Source organism: Balaenoptera acutorostrata, chromosome 4 (genome assembly GCF_949987535.1).
Source record: "Balaenoptera acutorostrata chromosome 4, mBalAcu1.1, whole genome shotgun sequence".
Lineage (NCBI taxonomy): Eukaryota > Metazoa > Chordata > Mammalia > Artiodactyla > Balaenopteridae > Balaenoptera > Balaenoptera acutorostrata.
In genome coordinates this window covers 84116458-84137623 of record NC_080067.1, presented here as the reverse complement: position 1 = coordinate 84137623, position 21166 = coordinate 84116458, and the positions used below count along the sequence as shown (strand labels likewise).

Below are 21166 nucleotides of genomic sequence, written 5' to 3'. Positions count from 1 at the left end.
TTCATTTCAAAATTATTTTAATGTGATCTAACTCAGGTCTCTTTTTATTCAGTGTAAACAATTTTATATAAAATTATACTGTTCATTCTTCACAGATCAGTTTTCATTGTTATTACATATAAAATATTCTTACAATAAAGCTAAGTAATTATTGTCTTTTTCTAAAATTTAGATTCTTATGTGGTATTTAAAAAATAAACCATTGTTTCAAGCTTAGAAATGGTTTAGCATACATTAGTTTTCATTGAAATGGTATTTTTAAATCAAATTTTAATAGTAATTCAAGTTTTTATACATTTAGAACAATTATGATTTTTTATTTACCATACTTAATGCTAATTTATTTCTTATCTAGTCATGCAGATGGATCGATAAAGTTTTGGGATGCTTCTGCAAGTAAGTTTTAAGTTTCTCCTTCTATTACAGGAAACACTTGGTTAATATTTACTCATAGCCATTCACCACTTTTCAGTTTGGACAGTTAATATTTTTGATGCGTATTTAGCATACACATACGGCTGTGTTACAAAAATGAATTTCCTATATTATTGAATCAGTTTAAAGTATTATCTCTACTGTACTTTTCTTCTATGATATAAACAGACACAACTGAAATCACTCTTTATCAGCAACCTATTATATTTATGAGGTAATGCACATTGGAAAAAGTACCAAACTTTGTCAGACTAACTCTTTTCAAGGAATTTCCTTCACCTCCTCACTCTTAGAAAAGTGCTTTTATCCCACTAGTCTTCACTTTTCTTTGCCACTTGTCTACCAAGTCCGTGAGAATCAAAAGAAATAATTTGATAAATGTAAAAATTCTTTTGAAATCTTGAGAATTATATAATTTAAGGACTACCGGTACTCTGCTCAATGTTGAAGGGCATGCAAAGATTTAAGACTTGATTATACCCATACATACCCTTCAGAAAACTTACAGGGCAAACAATATGATAAGAACTCTAAATGTAGTACAACCCAAATTCTATGTGTTATCGGAAATGGGAGATTTATTTGAACCAGGTAGATCCAGGAAGGGTATTTTGATGGGGTGACATTTAATGTGAGTTTTGGGAGATAGTTAAGATTTTGATAGTCAGGACTAGGAGGAGAAGAATAAGTGAGCAATGTCTCTAAGTTTCTGAGTAACCATCAAGATGGAGATAACTCTTTGGAAATAAGGATACAGAAGAGTTCTGGAAGTTTGGATTTTGTTGGAACACCAGGAAATTCAAGTAAAACTGTCTATCAGGTAGGGAGAACAGTCAAGAATGGTAACTAATGAAGAAGCAGCATAGAAGTGATACCTGAAGCTATAGAAGTGAACTGAGAAAGACTATGATAAACAGAAAAGCAGAGGGAAGAAGGTTGAACATTACTGATAATCTTCGTCTGCAATCTAGAGTCCTTTAGCAGTGGAGCAAAGCATCAGCAAGAGAAAATGATTAAAAGATTAAAAGCCATGAAATCTGAGGCCCCTTTCTGACCTCACACAATAATGATCAATTGTTCAGGGGGAAATTCCAAAGGACAACAGATTTTTTATTTTTATGAACCTTTTCATGTAAATCTGAGTTTGTTCCACGAATACAGTTAATTGTATAGTGACATCTTTGCTCGTTTCCCACCACCTCAGAGTCACTCCTTAGCTTCTAAAATGTGAGAAAACACTTGAACACTCTAATGACTGAAATGCATACCACCCTTAAGCATGCACGATAATATTTTAAGAAGTTAATTTTTAAATAAAATATTATTTTATTACATTCAGAACATATGTTGCAAAGGTTTGCAGCATGTTTAATATTTTTACTATAATCAATTATAAGGGCAAATCTCCAAATCGATGGATGTCATTGGAGAAATATCACTTAATTTGCCAATTTTGTGGGATAAGTTCCAGTACAGGAAATGAGGTTAACTGAATTTGGAAGTTGAGTTTATGTTAATATGTGTACTGTTGACCTTGAACAACATAGGAGTCAGTCAGATTGACTGTGCCAACCCTCTACACAATCTGACCATAACTTATAGTTGGGGCATAATTTATAGTTGGCCCTCACTATACACTATTCCTCTGTATCTGTGATTCAGCATCTGAGGATTCTATTAACCTCGGATTGTGTAGTACTGTAGTATTTACTACTGAAAATTATCTGAGAATAAGTGGACCCATGCATTTCAAACCCATACTGTTCAAGGGTCAACTGTATTCATCTTCAGTTGCTGAGTATTAAATCACCACAATTTAGCAGTTTAAAACAAAATCCATATACCGTCTCAGTTTCTGTGTGTCATGGATCTGGTTCAGGTTAGCTGAGTTCTTTGCTCAGGGTCTCAGAGACTGCAGTTGAGGTGTTGGCTAGGACTGCAGTTTCACCTGCAGCTCAGAGTTCTGTTCCAAGCTTTTGTGGTTGTTGGCAGAATTCATTTTCTTACAGCTTTAAAACTCGTGATTTGTTTCTTCAAGGCCAGCAAGGGAGTGTCTCTCTAACTTCAGGGAAGGCCCTGATCCCTCTTTTAAAGGGCTCACCTGATTCTGTCAGGCCTACTAAGGATAATCTCTGTTGATTAACTCAAAGTTAAATAATTATGTCTGCAATATTCTTTAATATTTCCGTGTCACATCAGGCTTACAGAAAAATCATAAAAACATACTATGAAGTGTTGTATAGCCTTCAGCCAGATTCCCCAAATGTCAATGTATGCATGTGTTCCCTTCACCCGCCCTCCTACCCGCATGCATGCTCTCAATCTAGCACTCGCTTGCTCCCTCTCTCTCTCTCCCCTTCCCTCCCCGCTTCCTCCCTCCCCCTCCCTCCTGTCCTCCCTCACCCTTTTAGTCTTCCTCTCTTCCCTCCATTTTCACACACAAACACACACACACACACACACATAAATATATACATATATATATATAGCTTTTTATAATCATTTGAGAGTAAGTTGCAAACATCATGCTCCTCTAACAGTACATGCCTCCCTAAATACTTCAGTGTATACTTCCTAGAAACAAGGGCATTTTTTTATATAATCAAATTATAGTTATCAAAATCAGGGGCTTAATATTAATACAATACTATTATCTAACTTCCACATCTGACTCAGTTTTAGCCAGTTGTTCCAATAATATCTCTCATAATAAAAGAAAATCTAGGATTATTTGTTGGATTTAGTTATCATATCTTTTGAGTTTTCTTTAGTCTGGAATGGTTGCTGAGTATTTGAAATTGACATTTTTAGGAGTTCAGGCCAGTTATTTTGTAGACTCTCTTTCAATTTGTGTTTGACTAATGTTTCTCATGATTAGGTTCAGATTATGTACTTTTGGAAGGAACTCCTAGATTTTTAGAATGTTTCTCAAGGATCCTTTGTAGAATCAGAGCTTTTATATAGTGGAGTTATCATCAGATTCTAAAATGGAAATAATATTCCTCCAAATAAATATTCCCCAAAACAATTCACAAAACCAGACTTTTTAGAAATTACAACTGACCATTTCCTAACACAGAGCCGCTCAGAAAAGATTCTTTCTAAAATAATCCAGATCATTGGACTCCCACTATTGCTAACTGGTACTGGTAAATTACAAATGTTTCTCATCTGAAGGAGTGTCTAAAAATTTGTTGAGAGGAATGAACCCTCGAAGAATAGCATCAACCTCTCATCTAACAATCAAAGGAAAAAATTGTGAAATAGTATTGAGGGGTTTCCCTTAAGAGAGAAGTAGGCTCAGTAGTTTCATTTAAAAGTTTCTGAGCCCAAGTATTTTTGTCAATAAACAAGGATAAAAATACTCACTTCGCAGGACTTTTCTGAGGAACTCATGAGACAATGCATACAAAGGTCCTACGTGTTCTTTGGTATATAGCATATGTTCAATAAATGTTAATTTTTTCCCTATAGTCTTCCTCCAGCTAAATGGTACTGATATGAGAGCATGACATTGAATGATTCCTTGTTAAAATGTAGTTTATTTTGTTCAGTTGGGTTTTACTTTTGTGATTTAATACGTATATTTAAAAGGCTTCGACAACATCTAAGAATTAAGTTCAAATTAGAAGATAACTATGATTCAATATCTTATAGTAACTCTGCAGATGCTGTACAAGCTAAAAACTTCAAAAGTGTTTGAAAAACAGAAGGTAGGAGAAGGAAAACAAACATGTGAAATTGTAGAGGAAGATCCATATGCCATTCAGATGATCTACTGGTGTCCAGAGAGCAGAATATTCTGTGTATCAGGAGTCTCTGCCTATGTCATAATTTATAAATTCAGCAGACATGAAATTACAACAGAAATAGTGGTAAGTCATTTAAAATTTAACTTTCACACTTAGAGTTATTAAAAGAAAACAGTTATCATAGATCTTGACTAGTGCTTGGTATGGTTTTAAGCCATCAGGAGTACAGTATGTGGCCAGTAATCCAATTCATAGAATTTTTAATTGTTCTTGTTACTTAGTATAACATATTAAAAAAAAGTTTGGCTTAAAATGACAAAAACAGTTCTCTATCAAAATTTAGTATTATTAAATAGGATAGATTATACCTATAGGTTTTATATAGATAGTTACTGATTTATTTTATATATAAATGTCAAATTAGTGCAAGCTTTGTTCTATATCTTTATTAAATTTTTTTAAAATTTATCTTTTTGCCAACTAATTGCCATAAATGATTATTTCTCAACTACAATAAGATTACTTTGAATGATTTTTTAAATAGCAACATATTTGTAGGGTGGAAATAATTATGGGGCTGCCTTACCTAATCTTAATTTTTAAACTGATGAAATAATATAATTATTCAAAATAATGATGCTGTCATGGGATAAATTAAATCTAAATTAAGGCACCTATAGATATGGGTCTTCTCTACCCAGTCCATTTTACCATTTTATCAGAAAATAAAGATTATCTATTAAAGGCCTATGTATAACTGTTTTTACCTCAATGGCTAAAATTAAACATTGCCCTTAAAGTATATATTAGTTAAAACCCAGGCTTTGGAGTCAGATAAACCTAGCTTTTAATTCTGGCTTTACCAATGAATACCTGTGTGATTCTGAACAAGTCACAAGGCCCATTAGTCAGTAGTACAGTCTGGGTAAGTCTCAACTTCATCACTCATATAACTTCCTGTGAAAATAAAATAGAAAAATAGAAAATAATAATAAACTAGAAATTGTAATGCCACTTTCATAGAGTTCTTGTGATGATTATATGAAGTCATTAGCAGAGTGTCTTCGTAAGCACTCAATAATTGGTAATTGTTATTGTCACCAGAGGTTTTAAGTTTTAAGATAATTATGACAATCATTTTGATAATATTGCTGTATTCACTACTCCATAATTACATTTTTTGTAAACAATTGTTTTCAATCTCAAAAATGCTTATTTTTACATTGAAAAGTGAATGTTTATGTTATAAAATTGATTTCATTTAAGCATTGAATGCAGTCATAAAATAATTTTAAAACATTTTCAGCTTTAAAAAAACGGGTTTGGATCACCTTTTTATTCCAGTATAAATTATCATATGTTTTTCATTAAGCAATTCTGACCAAGCTAATGAAATTATATAAGAGCTAAACTAATGAAACAAACAAAAATATGGAATTTATTTTGGAAAATTTATACTGAAGTAATTCAAAGTCAAGATTGAATGCAGGCTTTTTAAAGCTAAAAAGCTTTGTACAAATAACAATTTGTGTGTTGTGTGTGTGTGTGTTTTTACACACATCCAATTTAGTTTCTTTCATTGGAATAACCATGACCAATTTCTCCTTTTATTTTATCGTATATGGAATTGTAATTTATACTTTATCTTAAGGAATATTTATTATACAGAAAATTTATCTCCACTGGTAGGTATTTTCTTATAATTCTGAAGAATTAAAAAACATTTTAGGGACTTCCCTGGTGGTGCAGTGGTTAAGAATCTGCCTGCCAATGCACGGGACATGGGTTCAATCCCTGGTCCAGAAGATCCCACATGCCGCAGAGCAACTAAGCCCATGTGCCACAACTACTGAGCCCATGTGCCACACAGCAGCTGAAGCCCGCGTGCCTAGAGCCCGTGCTCTGCAACAAGAGAAGCCACTGCAGTGAGAAGCCCGCACACCACAACGAAGAGTAGCCCCTGTTCGCCACAACTAGAGAAAGCCCGTGCACAATAACGAAGACCCAACACAGCCAAAAATAAATAAATAAATAAATTTATTTTTTTAAAAAATTTACATTTTTTTGTGAATGCTATTGAATAGTCTATATAATTTATTATTTAATTCAGTTTGGGGTATCTCAACTTTACTATGAATTGAACTAATTAATCTGAAAAAAATAATGAATAATTACTGAAAGAGTTCCAGATATTTTAATGTGATTGTTATGAAAGTCTAGGTTAAATCAAAACTTGATTTTTCTTTTTTTAAGTCATTAGAAGTACGACTTCAGTATGATATTGAAGATATTATTACCCCGGAACCAGAAACAAGTCCTCCATTTCCTGATCTCTCATCCCAGCTTCCTTCTTCAAGGAGTCTATCTGGGAGCACTAACACTGTGGCTAGTGAAGGAGTAACGAAGGATAGTATCCCATGCCTCAAGTAAGAGTTGCTACCAAATTTTAAAACAATTTTACATGTTAATTGTATAATTCTTTGAAACTGTGCCAAATAAAATCATCCTTCTCTTTTATTAAGTTGTTGTCAAGTGGTCTACAGTCCACCAAGGGGTACCTTTGTCTTCTTTTTTTTTTTTTGGAATATCTATGAAGAGGGTACAATATTTCCATTCTTCATTACTAATTAATATATTTCCTTCCCTGACCAACCCTAAAGAAAACATAGCTTTGATAGAATGGGAAAACATTTGGCAGAGCAGAAACTTGCCACTTGCCTGGTACTTCTCAATTGACAAAGTATTTTTAGGGAACGTCTTCAGCCTTCTTGGAATCAAAAAGGAAACCAAGTTTACTACAAGAATACTATGTCAGAAAAAAGGCTTTCTCTCATGGTTACTAGGATATTGCGTAATATTTCTTTCTCTTTTTTCAACTGATACTATTTTGTAATAAACTACGTTGTCTCAGTATATCTAAACAAGGTTTAGTGTCATGCTCAAATAAAACTTAAAGTTAATCAAGCCTATAGTAATGTTTATCTTGTTTTTATGCTTTCTGGTAATAGGGTACAAAAGAATGCAGTTTCCTTAAGTTACCAGTTACTGCTTCTACATCGTCAAACCAAATGTTTCTAGTATTAGCTGGTTGGAGAATTGAGCCTAATCAAGGAATTTCTCTGAGCCTCATATGAAACTATCTGAGTCTGCTACTCAAGGAACTGTGGATAACTGGTTTCCTCATTTCTTATAAAAACACTTATGGAAAATTTAAAGATGAGGTTTCAGGAGAAAAATCAGCTTACCATACAATTAGCAGTTGCTGTACTTTTGTAATCATTGCTTCTGCCCCACACCCCAAATTTTTCTTGTGAAATTAAAAAAGGAAGTATAAGTAGGCATTACTGAGAGGAAGATCTATGAAGGGGAAACAAAATCATTAAACTTTAGCAAATGGAAAACTTGCATAATGTTATAATTTTACACATTTAATTTTTCCTTCATATCACTTTGCTTCACTTAATTGATTTATATTAAAATGAAAGAGAGAAAGAGAACAAAAAATTAAACAAAGCTTAAGAAAGCACTGTAGATTGATTTATTAGCTAAGAAAACCCATCACTAAAGTGGGTCCTGCAATGACCTGAGTATTTTTCTATAAAATTAAAAAATATAAAAGATAGGGATAAAAGAGAAAAACCAGTAAAATCAACAAAAATCTGGTAGTGGAGATGAAGTAAACAATACCATGTGTTGTAGCATTTAATGCTGACTTGTAAAGTAGTAGTGACAATCTTAAGGATTATCAAGAGAACCAAAGGGATTCAGTATAATCCTATATGTATATAAGCTCCAAAGGACCAAGCAGCAGAAGTATATTATTCTTTAAGTTACAGTATATTACAAGTGGTTCTTGAGTTGCATATAATCTATGCTTTACCAAATTATATGTTGGCATCCATCCCTAAATGACTTTCCTTTGCTGGATTTAGATATCCATATACGTAAGCTAATAAATAAGTCTTTCAATACTGCCAGCTCTTCATTTTTAGCAATATTACAATTCTTATCAATATACACATGTTTGTGCAATTATCTGATTTTCTTTTGACTTTGTATGAGGTCATCATAGGCCTCATTAGGAGGATGAGACTTAAACCAAATGTAGATGAGGGAGTTTTCTGAGGAATATCTGGTGGAAGAGTATTCCAGGCAGCAGGAACAGCTAGAGCAAAGGCCTTAAAGTGCCTGGCATATAAGGAGGTCAGTGTAGCTAGAACAAAGAAAGGATGGTGGGCGGTAGAGGACAGGGTAGTAGGAGATGAAGTCAGACAGGTAATAGAGGGCAAATTATAGGCCATTGTAAGGACCTTGGCTTTTATTCCTAATTAAATGGGGATGATTATAGGGTTTTAAATACAGAAGTGATATGATCAGACTTAAATTTTAAACTGGTCACTTTGGTCACTATGGTGAAGGTAGATTTAGGGATGGAAGGGAAAGGTAAAAGATGGGAGACCAATAAGGAGGCTGTTGCACCTACCTAGAGATAATGTTAAGGTCTGGCAGATTCAGCAAAACAGAACAAAACAAAACAGAACAGGATACACTAATTTGAATTTCAGAGAAACCATGAACATTTTTAGTATCAGTATATCCCAAATATTGCATGGGAAATACAGTAAAAACAAACAAATAAACAAAATAAACCCATTATTTATTGTATATTTGAAATTCAGATTTAAATGGATATCCCATATTTTTATTTGTCAACTGTAACTAGGATGGTAGCAGTACTAAAGTATTATAAAAAGTGGTCAGCTTCTGCATATATTTTGAAGATAGCACCAATACATTTGATAATTGGTTGGCTGTGAGATATGAGATGTAAGGTATAAGAATATTAGTCAAGGATTACTTTAAGGTTTTTTAACTCAATAACTAGAAGGATAAGAGTTGCTATCAGCTGGAATAGAGAAGGCTGCAAGTGGAGCAAATTTATAGAGAAAGCAGGAATTCAGGTTTTGAATATGTTGAGCTCTTAAGTTGGGTGGTAGATTAATGGTCATAGTTTTTATTGTTATGCATTATAACTTACATATATGTAACAAATATTATGTAAGAAAAATAATTAAAAATACTACTATCACAAGAGAAAAAGGAACTGATGAAAGCCAGGTGAAGTTGTGGATCTGACTGAAAAACTACTTAAAGGAAAGGCTAAGAAATCACAAGTGTCTTGGTTTATTTTGAGAAAGCTAGAGAAGATACTGCCTACCTGCATAATGTCCTCAATGCCTGGTGTTGTATATTTCTGTAGGAAGATTTGTTGTAAATTCTGAAAATAGGCATGAACATATGTATTTGAACTGTATATGATGCAATTACTTTTTCTCTGTTTTCTAGTGTTAAGACACGACCAGTGCGGATGCCTCCAGGGTATCAAGCAGAACTTGTTATTCAGTTGGTCTGGGTGGATGGTGAACCTCCACAACAGATTACTAGCCTTGCTGTAAGCTCAGCATATGGAATGTAAGTAGCTAAACAGTCTTCTAATTTGTATTATTTATCTGATATGTTTGATATATTTAAATGTTTCTTTTAAAATGCTTAAGTGAAATCCTAAAAATGGAAAGAAGCCCTTACCTGGATTTTGATTAGATTGAAAATGGTATTAAGAAAAATAATAATTTAAATATAAACTGTGATTCTATGTTTTCTTGATGTCAAAATTTAATAGTATCCCCACTTTTAATGTTGTTGGGAGGTTGTTAGGATATTAATGTTTCATTTTGTTAGTGTTTCATTTTGGATACTTTCTTCTGACTTGTCTTTAAAAGTTCACTAATTCTTCAATGGTGTCTAATCTAATGGTAGATTGACCTATGGAGTTCAATTCCAGTTATTTTTTAGTTCTAGACCTTCCATTTGGCTCTTTTTAAAGCTTTCTGTTATCTTCTTAAATTATCGCTCTTGTCTTTTATTTCCTTGAACATGTCGAATATAGTTACTTTAAATATGTGTTTGATAACTCCATAACTGGTTTCTAGCTTAGCATTTGTCTTGGCTTTTGGTCACATTATATTGTTTTCATGTAACCTACGTTTGCTTTTTGATTTTGTTTCCATTTTGTTTTTTTTAATTCAACATTATATGAACATTATATACTCCCATATATATATATATATATATATATATATATATATGAATATTATAGAGATAATTTGAGGTTCTAAATGATGTTATCATTCTCCAAAATGTATTTTTCATTTCCTCTGACAGGCTAAACTAAGAGTCAGTAGAAAGTGCAGAACAGCATAATCCAGTCAGACATCCTGTCTTTGAAAGTTGGACTGTATTCCCTTTAAAAGCTAATTGAGTTCTAATTAATCCTTATTCCTAGGTTGTTGCCCTGCATAGAAGTTGTACCAAATTCTACTCCCACCAGCAATGTTTGAGAATACCTGATTCCCTACAACCTTTCTAACAATAGTATATAACCAAACTTTTAATCCCTGTCATTTTAAGTAAAAGGAAGTATATTATTATCATATTAACACTTTCCTTGTATCTTAAGTGAAATTGGACATCTTTTTCTCTACTGTGACATTTCTGTTTCTATTCTTTGTCCATTTTTTGGCAGAGTTGTTGTCTTTGTCTTTTGGATTTGTGAAAAATGTTTACATAGTAAGTAAGTTAGCTTTCTCTGTGATGTAACCTACAGATATTTTCCTTTCCTTTGTTTCTTTTATGACTTTGTTTAGGATGGTTTTTTCCATGCCAAAATTTAAAATTTTTTAATTTTTAAATTCTATTTTTTTCTTTTATGGCTCTGGATTTTGTGTCATACTTAGAAAAACCTTTTTCACTTCAAGATAATGAAGAATATTGTCTTATATCTATTGTTTCTTTAATATATTTAAGTCTTTATCTGGAGTTTATTTAGGTATGAGGTATGAAATAGGGATTAAACTTTATTTCTTACCTGATGACTAAGAGTTATGCCAATACCACTTCCTGGATATTTCATCATTCCCCTCTAAATTTGGAATCACCTCTTATCAAATAATACATTAAAAAATATATATTTGGCTCTATTTCTATACTTCCCAGTCTGCCCCTAAGCTAAGTCTCATGAGCTCCAAGAGAACTCCTTGAAGCCAGCTGAAAGGGTGAATACCTGAAAAAAACCTGTGTTCCTAGAATTTGGGGGGGTGGGGGTGGTAGAAGATGTATGTGAATATGATATTGGGAGCTTGCTTCTTGGCTGAAAAATTCTTTGGTAAGAAAGCTGGCAGGAACAGTCCATGGATGAGGGGAAGAAAGGAAGGGAGTGTGGGACAGCTGATAATCCCATTGTTTGATATGGCAAGAATATATGCTTATCTTTTAACCCGGGTAGTTACCATGGAAATTGGCTGAGCTCAAGCCATTTTCAGGGTTCCCTACTTAGAGACTGACCTGCAAAGGCAAGGCGATGCCAAAATTAAGAGCTATGAAGGTGTATTGCCAGGTTCAGGAGCTGAAGGTTGTTGGAATAAGTAAGTCAGTTAGAGAGCATGTTTCCCTTGTAAAGTTACTGTGGGGGTGACAGTCATTACAAAGCCTCTGAAGAACCTACAGTTGTATGAGAAAGCTTGGACACCTGCCTCATAGATACCCTCAACTGCCAAAAAACTCCAGTTCAATTGGCTATCCATGTAAATTCCACCAAAGTTTTAGGAAATAAGTAACAACAGTACTTATTTTCTTTCTGAGAACTTATTTCTCTTTCTGAGAATTATGAAAGAAAAAAATCATATTCGTCTTATTTTGTGAGGCCAACATAACCTGATGTCAAAACTTGAAAAGGGATTGGATCAAGATGGCAGAGTAGGAGGATGTGGAACTCACCTCCCCCCACAAACAACTCAAAATTCACCTACATGTGGAACAAGTCTCATGGAACTGGAAACTGTCAGAAGAATTCCTATACAACTAAAGCTGCAAGAAAGATTTCCATGTAACTGGGTAGGATGGAAAAAAGTCATAGGGTTGGGACCTCCACCCTGGGTAGGGCTCTGAAAGGATGAGAAGGTCTGCACCCGTGGACCCTTCCCCTGGGGAGTGAGTAGGTCAAGCCACAGACTGGAAGTCCCAGTCCTGGGGCTCTACACAGAGGAGACAAGCCCCTTTGGCTGCAGATAGAACTGCCTGCCAAAACTGAATCAAGAAGAAACAGATAATTTGAACAGACTGATCACTAGAAGTGAAGTAGAATCTGTAATTAAAAAACAAACAAACAAACAAACAAAACAACCTCCCTGCAGCAGAAGTCAAGGACTGGATGGCTTCAGTGGGGAATTCTACCAAAATTACAAAGAAGAACTTATACCTATCCTTCTCAAACTATTCCAGAAAATGAAGAAGAGGGAACACTCCCAAATTCATTCTATGAAGCCACCATCACCCTGACACCAAAACCAGACAAAGACACCACAAGACAAGAAAATTATAGGCCAATATCGCTGATGAACATAGATGCAAAAATCCTTGACAAAATATTAGCAAACCAAATCCAACAATACATAAAAAGGATCATACAACATGATCGAGTTGAATTCATTCCAGAGTCACAAGGATGGATGGTTCAACGTACACAACTCAATCAATATGATACACCACATTAACAAAAGGAAAGACAAAAACCATGTGATCATCTCAGTAGACAAAGAAAAAGCATTTGACAAAATTCAATATCCATTTATGATAAAAACTCTCATCAAAGTGGGTGTAGAGGGAACATATCTCAACATCATAAAGGCCATTTATGACAAACCCACAACTCACATAATACTCAATGGTTAAAAGCTAAAAATTTTCCTATTAAATTCAGGAAAGAGACAAGGATACCCACTGTCACCACTTCTATTCAACATAGTATTGGAAGTCCTAGCCACAGCAATCAGGCAAGAAAAAGAAATAAAAGGTATCCAAGTTGGAAGGGGAGAGGTAAAACTGTCACTATTTACAGATGACATGATACTCTGTATAGAGAACCCTAAAGTCTCCACCCCAAAACTATTAGAACTAATAAATGTATTCAGCAAGTTCGCAGGATACAAGATTAATATACAGAAATTTGCTGCCTTTCTATACACTAATAATGAAATATCAGAAAGAGAAATTTTTTAAAATCCCATGTAAAATTGCATCAAAAAAAAAAAAAACAACCTAGGAATAAACTTAACCAAAGAGGTGAAATACCTATATGCTGAAAGTATAAAACATTGATTTAGGAAATTGAAGATTATTCAAAGAAACAGAAAGATATCCCATGCTCTTGGATTGGAAGAATTAATATTGTTAAAATGGCCATACTACCCAAAACAATCTACAGATTTATATGGAACCAGAAAAGATCCATAATTGCCAAAGCAATCCTGGGGGAAGAAAACAAGGCATACCCTTCCAGATTCTATACTATACTACAAATCTACTGTGATCAAAACAGTGTGGTATTGGCACAAAAATAGACATATAGAACAATGGAACAGAATAGAGAGCCCAGAAATAAACCTACACACCTATGGTCAATTAATCTATGACAAAGGAGGCAGGAATATACAATAGAGAAAAGACCATTTCTTCAACAAGTGGTGTTGGGAAATCTGGACAACTGCATATAAAACAATGAAATTAGAACATTCCCTCACACCATATACAAAAATAAACTTAAAATAGTTTAAAAACCTGAATGTAAGACATGACACCAAAACTCCTAGAAGAGAACATAGGCAAAACATTCTTTGACATAAAATGTAGCAATATTTTCTTTGATTAGTCTCCCCAGGCAAAAGAAATCAAAGCAGATATAAAAGCTTTTGCACAGCAAAGGAAACCATCAACAAACAGAAAAGACAACCTATGGAATGGGAGAAAATATTTACAAACTATGCCTCCAACAAGGGGTTAATATCCAAAATATACAAACAGCTCATACAACTCAATATCAAACACACCCACACACACACACACACACACACACACACACACACACACACACACAAAGAATCCAATTTAAAAAATGGGCAGAAGACCTAAATAAACATGTTTCTAAAGAAGACACACAGATAGCTAACAGGCATATGAAAAGATGCTCAACATCGTTGATTATTAGAGAAATGCAAATCAAAACCACAATGAGGTATCACCTCACACTAGTCAGAATGGCTATCATCAAAAGGTCTACAAATAACAAATGTTGGAGAGGATGTGGAGAAAAGAGAACCCTTGTACACTGTTGGAGAGAATGTAAATTGGTGCAGCTGCTATGGAAAATATTATGGAGGTTTCTTAAAAAACTAAAAGTAGAACTACCATATGATAAGCAATTCTACTCCTGGGTATATATCCAGAAAAAATGAAAACTCTAATTTGAAAAGATACATGCACACCAATCAATGTTCATAGCAGCACTATTTACAATAGCCAAGACATGGAAGCAACCCAAGTGCCCATCAATAGATGATTGGCTTAAGAAGATGTGGTACATATATACCATGGACTATTACTCAGACATAAAAAAAGAATGAAATATTGCCATTTGCAGCAACATGGATGGGCCTAGAGAATATTATGCTTGGTGAAATAAGTCAGAGAAAGACAAATACTATATGGTATCACTTGTATTGTAGAATCTAAAAAATATACACACGAATCTATATCCAAAACAGAAACAGACTCACATAGAAAACAAATGTGTGGTTGGCAAAGGGTAGAGGGAAGAGGGGAGGGGCAAATTAGGAGAATGGGATTAACAAACACAACTACTATACATAAAATAGATAAGCACAAGGTTTTTACTGTATACCACATGGAATTATACGCAGTATCTTGTAATAACCTATAGTGGAATATAATCTACAAAAAACCCAAATTACCATGCTGAAACTAACACAATACTATAAATCAACTATAGTTGAATTAAAAATTTTTTTAAATTAAAAAATAAGAACTTGAAAAAAGCATTACAAAAAGTGAAAATTATAAGTCCATATCATGCATGAACATAGATACAAAAATCCCAGCCAAACTATAAATAAATATAGAAATAAAAATATCATAATCGAGTTTGGTTTATACCAGGAATGCAAGGTTTGTTCAACATTTGAAATGAATCAGTGTAAATCATCACATTAATAGAATAACGTAGAAAACCATAATGATTAAGCCATAGATGAGAAAAGCAAAAAAAACATTTACTAACAACTAACTAAAACAAGAAGGGAATTTCTTTAGTGTGATATATAGCAGCAAATATTATTCATACTTAAAAATGTTAAAAGCTTTACCTCTGGGATAAAAACAAGACAAGGATGACTGCTGTGACCACTTCTATTTTCATTGTACTGAGAGAGGTAAATAAATCAGTCGTATGGATTGGAAACAAAGGAAATGTAAAAAAAATATCATTTAGCACATAAATTATTAGAATTAGTAATTGAGTTTAACAAGGTTACTGGATACAGAGTCCAAGTAAAAATAGACCAAATTTTCATATACTTACAAAATAGTTAGAAACTAAAATTGTATAAAGATTTCATCTACAGTAAAATAAAAATAATAAAAGATCTAGGAATAAATCTAATAAAAGATATTTAAGACTTCTACCCAGAAAACTATAAAACTTAAGATAAATTTAAGAACCTAAGTCATGGAATGAAAAATTCAGTAGTAGTGTAAAGATGACAATTTTTCACAAATTAATCTATAGATATACCAGAATACCAATATAAATTTCAGCTGATTTTTTCCCTTCTAAAATGTACAGAGAAATGCAAAGGGCCACAACTAGCTGAGAAGTATTAAAGAAAAACAGAATTAGAGGACCGCTCTACTTGAAAACAAGACTTACTAAATAAAGCTGTATTAGTCATGACAGTGTTCTTATTGGTGCAGGATAGACAAATAGACCAATGAACAGAATAAAGAGCTCAGAAATAGATCCAAGCATATTTAGCCAAATTGGTTCTGCAGAGCAATGGAGGAAATGACAGATTCCCCGCCACCCAATAAGTAGTACAAAGTCAATTGAATAATTATATAGAAAAAATGAAATTTGACTCTTCCACTGTACACAAAGATTCTAGAAAGTGTAATAGGAGAGTTTCTTCATAATACTTGGGTTAAGGAATTATTTCTTAAACAGTAATCAAAAAGTATAAACCATAGAGGAAAACATTAAGAATTTCTTGGAAAAAAATGGCACAATTAAGAGAGTGAAATGGCAGGACAAGGAAGAGATATTTGGATTAATTTTATCTGACAGTGGACTCCTATCCAGAGTGTAAACAGAATCATCAATAAGAAAAATATAAGTCGATAGCAAAAAATGCAGAAGAAATTTGAACAAACATGTCATAAAAGAGAGTATCTAAATAACAAATATATTTTCATATTTATTTGAAAAGGTACACCATTACCATTGGTAATGTTGGTAGTGTTTGCAACGATATTGGGTATCAAGAACTCTCAAAGGCTGCTGCTAAGAGGGTAAATTGGTGAATCTACTTTATAAAGTTGTTAACTTTATTTACTTCATTTTAGCATACCTATGTATGCATGCCCTACAACCCAGAAGTTTCATTTCTAGGTATATGCCCAATGAAATGCAAGCACGTATGCACCAAATGACAGTAGCATTATTTGCAATGGCAGTATTATAATAGTCCCAAACTACAAACAAATGACCATCAGAGTAGACTGAATAAATAAATTGTATTATACTAATCCAATTGAATTCTACAGCAATGAAAATGAATTAACTTCATTTATGTGCAACAATATTTTAGAAAAAAGTGAAACATTTATCAACAGCAAGCAAAACTGATTTTTGGTGTAGGAAGTCAGATTTGGGGAGACGAGAGAGGAGCAAAAATCAGGAGATGCACAAGACAGCTGCTGGTAACATTCTATTTCTTGATGTAGTGGTAATTATTTAAGGTTGTTCACTTTGTGAAAATTCATTGAAGTGTACAATTTCATTTATGTGTCTTATACTTGAATTAAAGAGTAAAATATAAAGTTTTTTTCAAATAACTGAGTAATTTTATTTCTAGAAATTTATCCCATAAATATACTCAATATTTGAATGCAAAGTAATTTATAAAGGATATTCATTATTGTGTTGTTAATAGCAAAAGACTAGAAGCAAATACTAGTACCCACAAATATTTTGAAGCCATTTAAAAAACTAGCTTCCTATGAATTTATATAAATAATTACCAAAATATATAGTAAACTTTATAAAATCAAGATTCATGATATTATTTGCACCAGGCAAAATTTGTTTATCTGTAATATGCTATAAACATCCAGATACATTTCTATATGCTATAAACTTCCAGAATACATTAAAAATTTCTGTAAATTGATATGAAAAATAACCCAATCAAAAGTAAGCAAGGTATGTAAACAAATACAAATGGCTAACAAACCTGAAAAGATTCTCAACTTCACTAACAACAAGGAAAAAGAAAAATGAAATAACAAAATAGTGATTTTAGCTTATTATATGAGCAAATTTTTAAAGATAACTAGTATTTTCTGTTAACAGTGTCAGAAAGTGGATCCTCACATACACATGTATTTTATTTTTTTAAATAAAACTAAGCATATGTTTTGACTCTAAAAATCTAATCTTACTGAAATTTTAATAATTTCTGGAGACTGTCACTTATGCACAAAGTTTGTTGAAGGATGTTCTTTGCATCATTATATATCATAGCAAAATATTTGAAACCCATGTAAAAGTCCATAAATAGGAAGACACTTTTTTTAATGTTACTTTTATACTATAGAATACAATGCAAAAGTTAAAAAACACAGCAAGGAAATACCTCTTAGACATATTTTAGTGAAAACAAGAAAGTTATAGAACAAATATCTACTTGTTAAAATATAGAAAAAGGCCAAGAGGATATAAACGAAACTGTTCATGGAAGTAATCTGAAAAGGGGATTGGCATACAGTGGGTTGATTTAAGGGAACTTTCATTTTATAGTTATTGTTTGAATTTTTTAAAGTAAGAATATTTTCAAGTGTAATTTTTAAAACTTAAAAAAAAACAAAGAAATAGCACTGTGCCTCTGAAAAGTACCTCCCTTTGGGAGTTGGGGGTGTGAGGTGGTGAGAATCATGAGATATCAAAAATGACTATAAAAGCTTGGACCTTTGAAAATAATTACTCCCTAGAATTCAGGGGGAAAAAAGTGCTACTCTCTTTCAGTTTATATTCTAGTCAGGGTATTTAATAATGGAAGTGTTCATATACTGTGACCTGAAAGTCATTTAAAAGAGTAAATATAGAAATTGATAGAATGCAGCAAAGTAACTGAGAGAACAAAATGAGTGTAAAAAAGAGTGTGAGAAATCAAAGTCATTGAAGGAATCTTATGAGAAGCTAAAGTGTGACTACTTCACTTTTATTCCAAAGATAAAAGGAATTATGCTGAGTCAGCTTTTCTATTATTATCAGCTCTTTTTCCTTCCATCATTTCCAGAGGATACAGAACCATGGAGCTTTGATAATTAGGCTTAGTGGAGAGCTCTGTTTTTTTGTTTGTTTTTACTTACTAAGATAGTCTAGTATAGAGTTAAAGAGCATTAACACTAGAGTCAGATTCTTTGAGACTCAAATCCTAATTCTGCTTCTTTCTAGCTGTTGGATCTTAGAAAAGTTACTTAAGCTTTTTGTGCTCAGTTTTTTTTTTTCTGTAAAATGACAATAAAATGTTGAGAGGATTAAATAAATGTATTAATACATATAAAGTATAATCTGTTAGGCTTAGAGCAGGATACACATGACATATTCAAAATAGAATAATTTGAGGAGTTTTTATAAATTGATTATTTTCTAGGATGTAGAGAAACAACATGAGGTAATGTAGTGCTCCAGAGCTAGAAAGAACAGTACTTTATTACCACCTGTCAAAGAATAACTCAAAGACATACTTAATTGTTGCCACATTATTTACTTGAATACAAAGTAAACCAATAGGTCGATTTTGTCTAATACATACAAAACAGAATTTATAGAAAGGAGAAAGCAGAGAAAGAAAAACCACAGACACTTTCTAAATAATGAACTTTGCGTTTTCCATTAAAATGGTAATGGGTTAGCAGCTAACAAAGAGACCAGTCAGGGTATTTGCTGTTGGGCAGCTGTATAAATCATCAGCTAAACCAGTTTTAGTTATATATGGCTTCTCCAGAAGACCTTAGCTGTTTAATTTGTGACCTATATGTAAAAGACATTTTCTGCATTATGTTTGTCATCATTTAGGAATACTTCCATCTAAAATATGCCAGGTCTGTACCATTTTTCTTGTTAGAATTTCTCAATTCCACCCTTTTGGTCAAACTCAACCCCCTCAGCTGACTGACTATGAGGGCCTCAGCCTCTTTGTGAAGCAGATAATTTGTTGACTAGTGCCCCAGATCAGTGATTTTGTAGCAGCATTTAAGTACCTCGATATCAGACATCAAAGAAGGAGAAAAACATAAGGACAATCACAATTATTATAAAAAAGATTTGAAACCACTTGCTGTCCAATATCCTAGTTGGCCTAAGTCTAACCCAGAGAATAGGTCCCAAGGATTAGTGTAATCAAGTTTAGCTAACTGAGTAGCCCTTTTTTCCTGTTGATTATTGATTGTTCTACTCTTTTGAGGAATTTACCAAAGGTCAACTCTTAAATCAGAAACTTTGCAAGATTAAGATTTTCCTCTCTTACAAGCTAGTTAATTAGCCTTGCCACACTTTTGTGTGTATATTGACAGAAGACAGGCATGTGTGTCAGGGACAAAGATAGTTTATTACTGATAGCAAAACCAGCAGCTAGAGCAACATCTTGCATCAGTTCCTGACCCTCAGTCCCAACATGTTAACATGGTGAGGGACAGAAGGTTCCTTCATGTGCAGTGGTATAACAAGAGAAGAACGCAAGTTTTTAAAACTCAGATCTGAAAATAGTTCTGCTGGTGGTCTATCCATTCTCCCATCTGGAGAAAGAAGCCTTATCTTTACTCTGGAATATAAGAAAATCTTCTCTGGGGAAGAAAGGGAGAGGTCTTTATCTTTACTCCCCTGGAATGTCTTAAAGGAGGGAGCTACCTTGAAGCCTGGGATGTCTGGGAACGTTATACAAACGTCCTTAACTTGGCTGTAAATGCCTTCACTATGAAGACCCAGAGGATTAACAGGGAAATATTCATGGAGAATGGTCTACACACAACAGTGTGATGTGGTACCTATTGTACATTGTTATTTAGGAATAATTTACTCAATTTGGTTATGTTAGTCTGTGAGGCCCTTCAAGCTTGAATTGTTTTACTTGCCATTTGAGTCTATGATCAGAGATAATTCGTAGATCTCTCTTTTTTCTTTAGGAATTTTTTTTTTTTTTGCTGTAATAGAGATTCTTGTAAGAACCTTTGAAATCTAGATTTGGGGGTATATTACCATATTGGACTTTTAATAAGATGTGAGTAACTGAGAGTTTTTCTCTGAACTTGGAAAGATAACAAATTTAAGAGTTGAAAAATTATCTATATCACTGTGTATTTCTTAAGAACAAGGACACTCTTTTACAGCATAAGTATAGTACATTCCCAGAACAGAATCAAATCCAGGCTCTTACATTTTAGTTTTCATTTCTTAATTTCCTTTAATCTGGGATAGTTCCTCAGCATTTGTTGTTGTTTTTTTTTTTTTTTCACTTTGCTATTTTTCAAGAGTACAGACCAGTTATTTTGTTTAATGTGCTTCAATTGGAGTTTGTCTGATACTTTCTCGTGATTAGAATCAAATTAAGCATTTTGGCAGGTATAGCACAGAAGGCAGTGTCTTCCTTAGTTTGTCATATCAAAAGGCACTTGAAAATAGTTTATCCTAACATTAGTCGTGATAATTTTGATTGTTTGGTGAAGATGATGCCCACTAGGTTTCACCATTACAACGTTATTATTTTCCTTTGTAAATGGTAAGTAATTTATGG

At 33.1% G+C, this 21166-nt stretch overlaps 1 protein-coding gene across 10 annotated transcripts in view; it reads left to right on the top strand.

Moving 5' to 3' along the window:
* The window catches only part of STXBP5L (syntaxin binding protein 5L), a 384033-nt gene that overhangs the window by 235960 nt on the left and 126907 nt on the right, over positions 1 to 21166 (top strand). For all 10 annotated transcript variants that reach the window (XM_057545862.1, XM_057545860.1, XM_057545863.1 and 7 more), the window contains exons 15-18: positions 356 to 396; positions 4093 to 4310; positions 6441 to 6613; positions 9534 to 9659. In XM_057545862.1, the coding sequence (XP_057401845.1) occupies positions 356 to 396; positions 4093 to 4310; positions 6441 to 6613; positions 9534 to 9659 (558 nt within the window). The remainder of the gene's footprint in view (positions 1 to 355; positions 397 to 4092; positions 4311 to 6440; positions 6614 to 9533; positions 9660 to 21166) is intronic.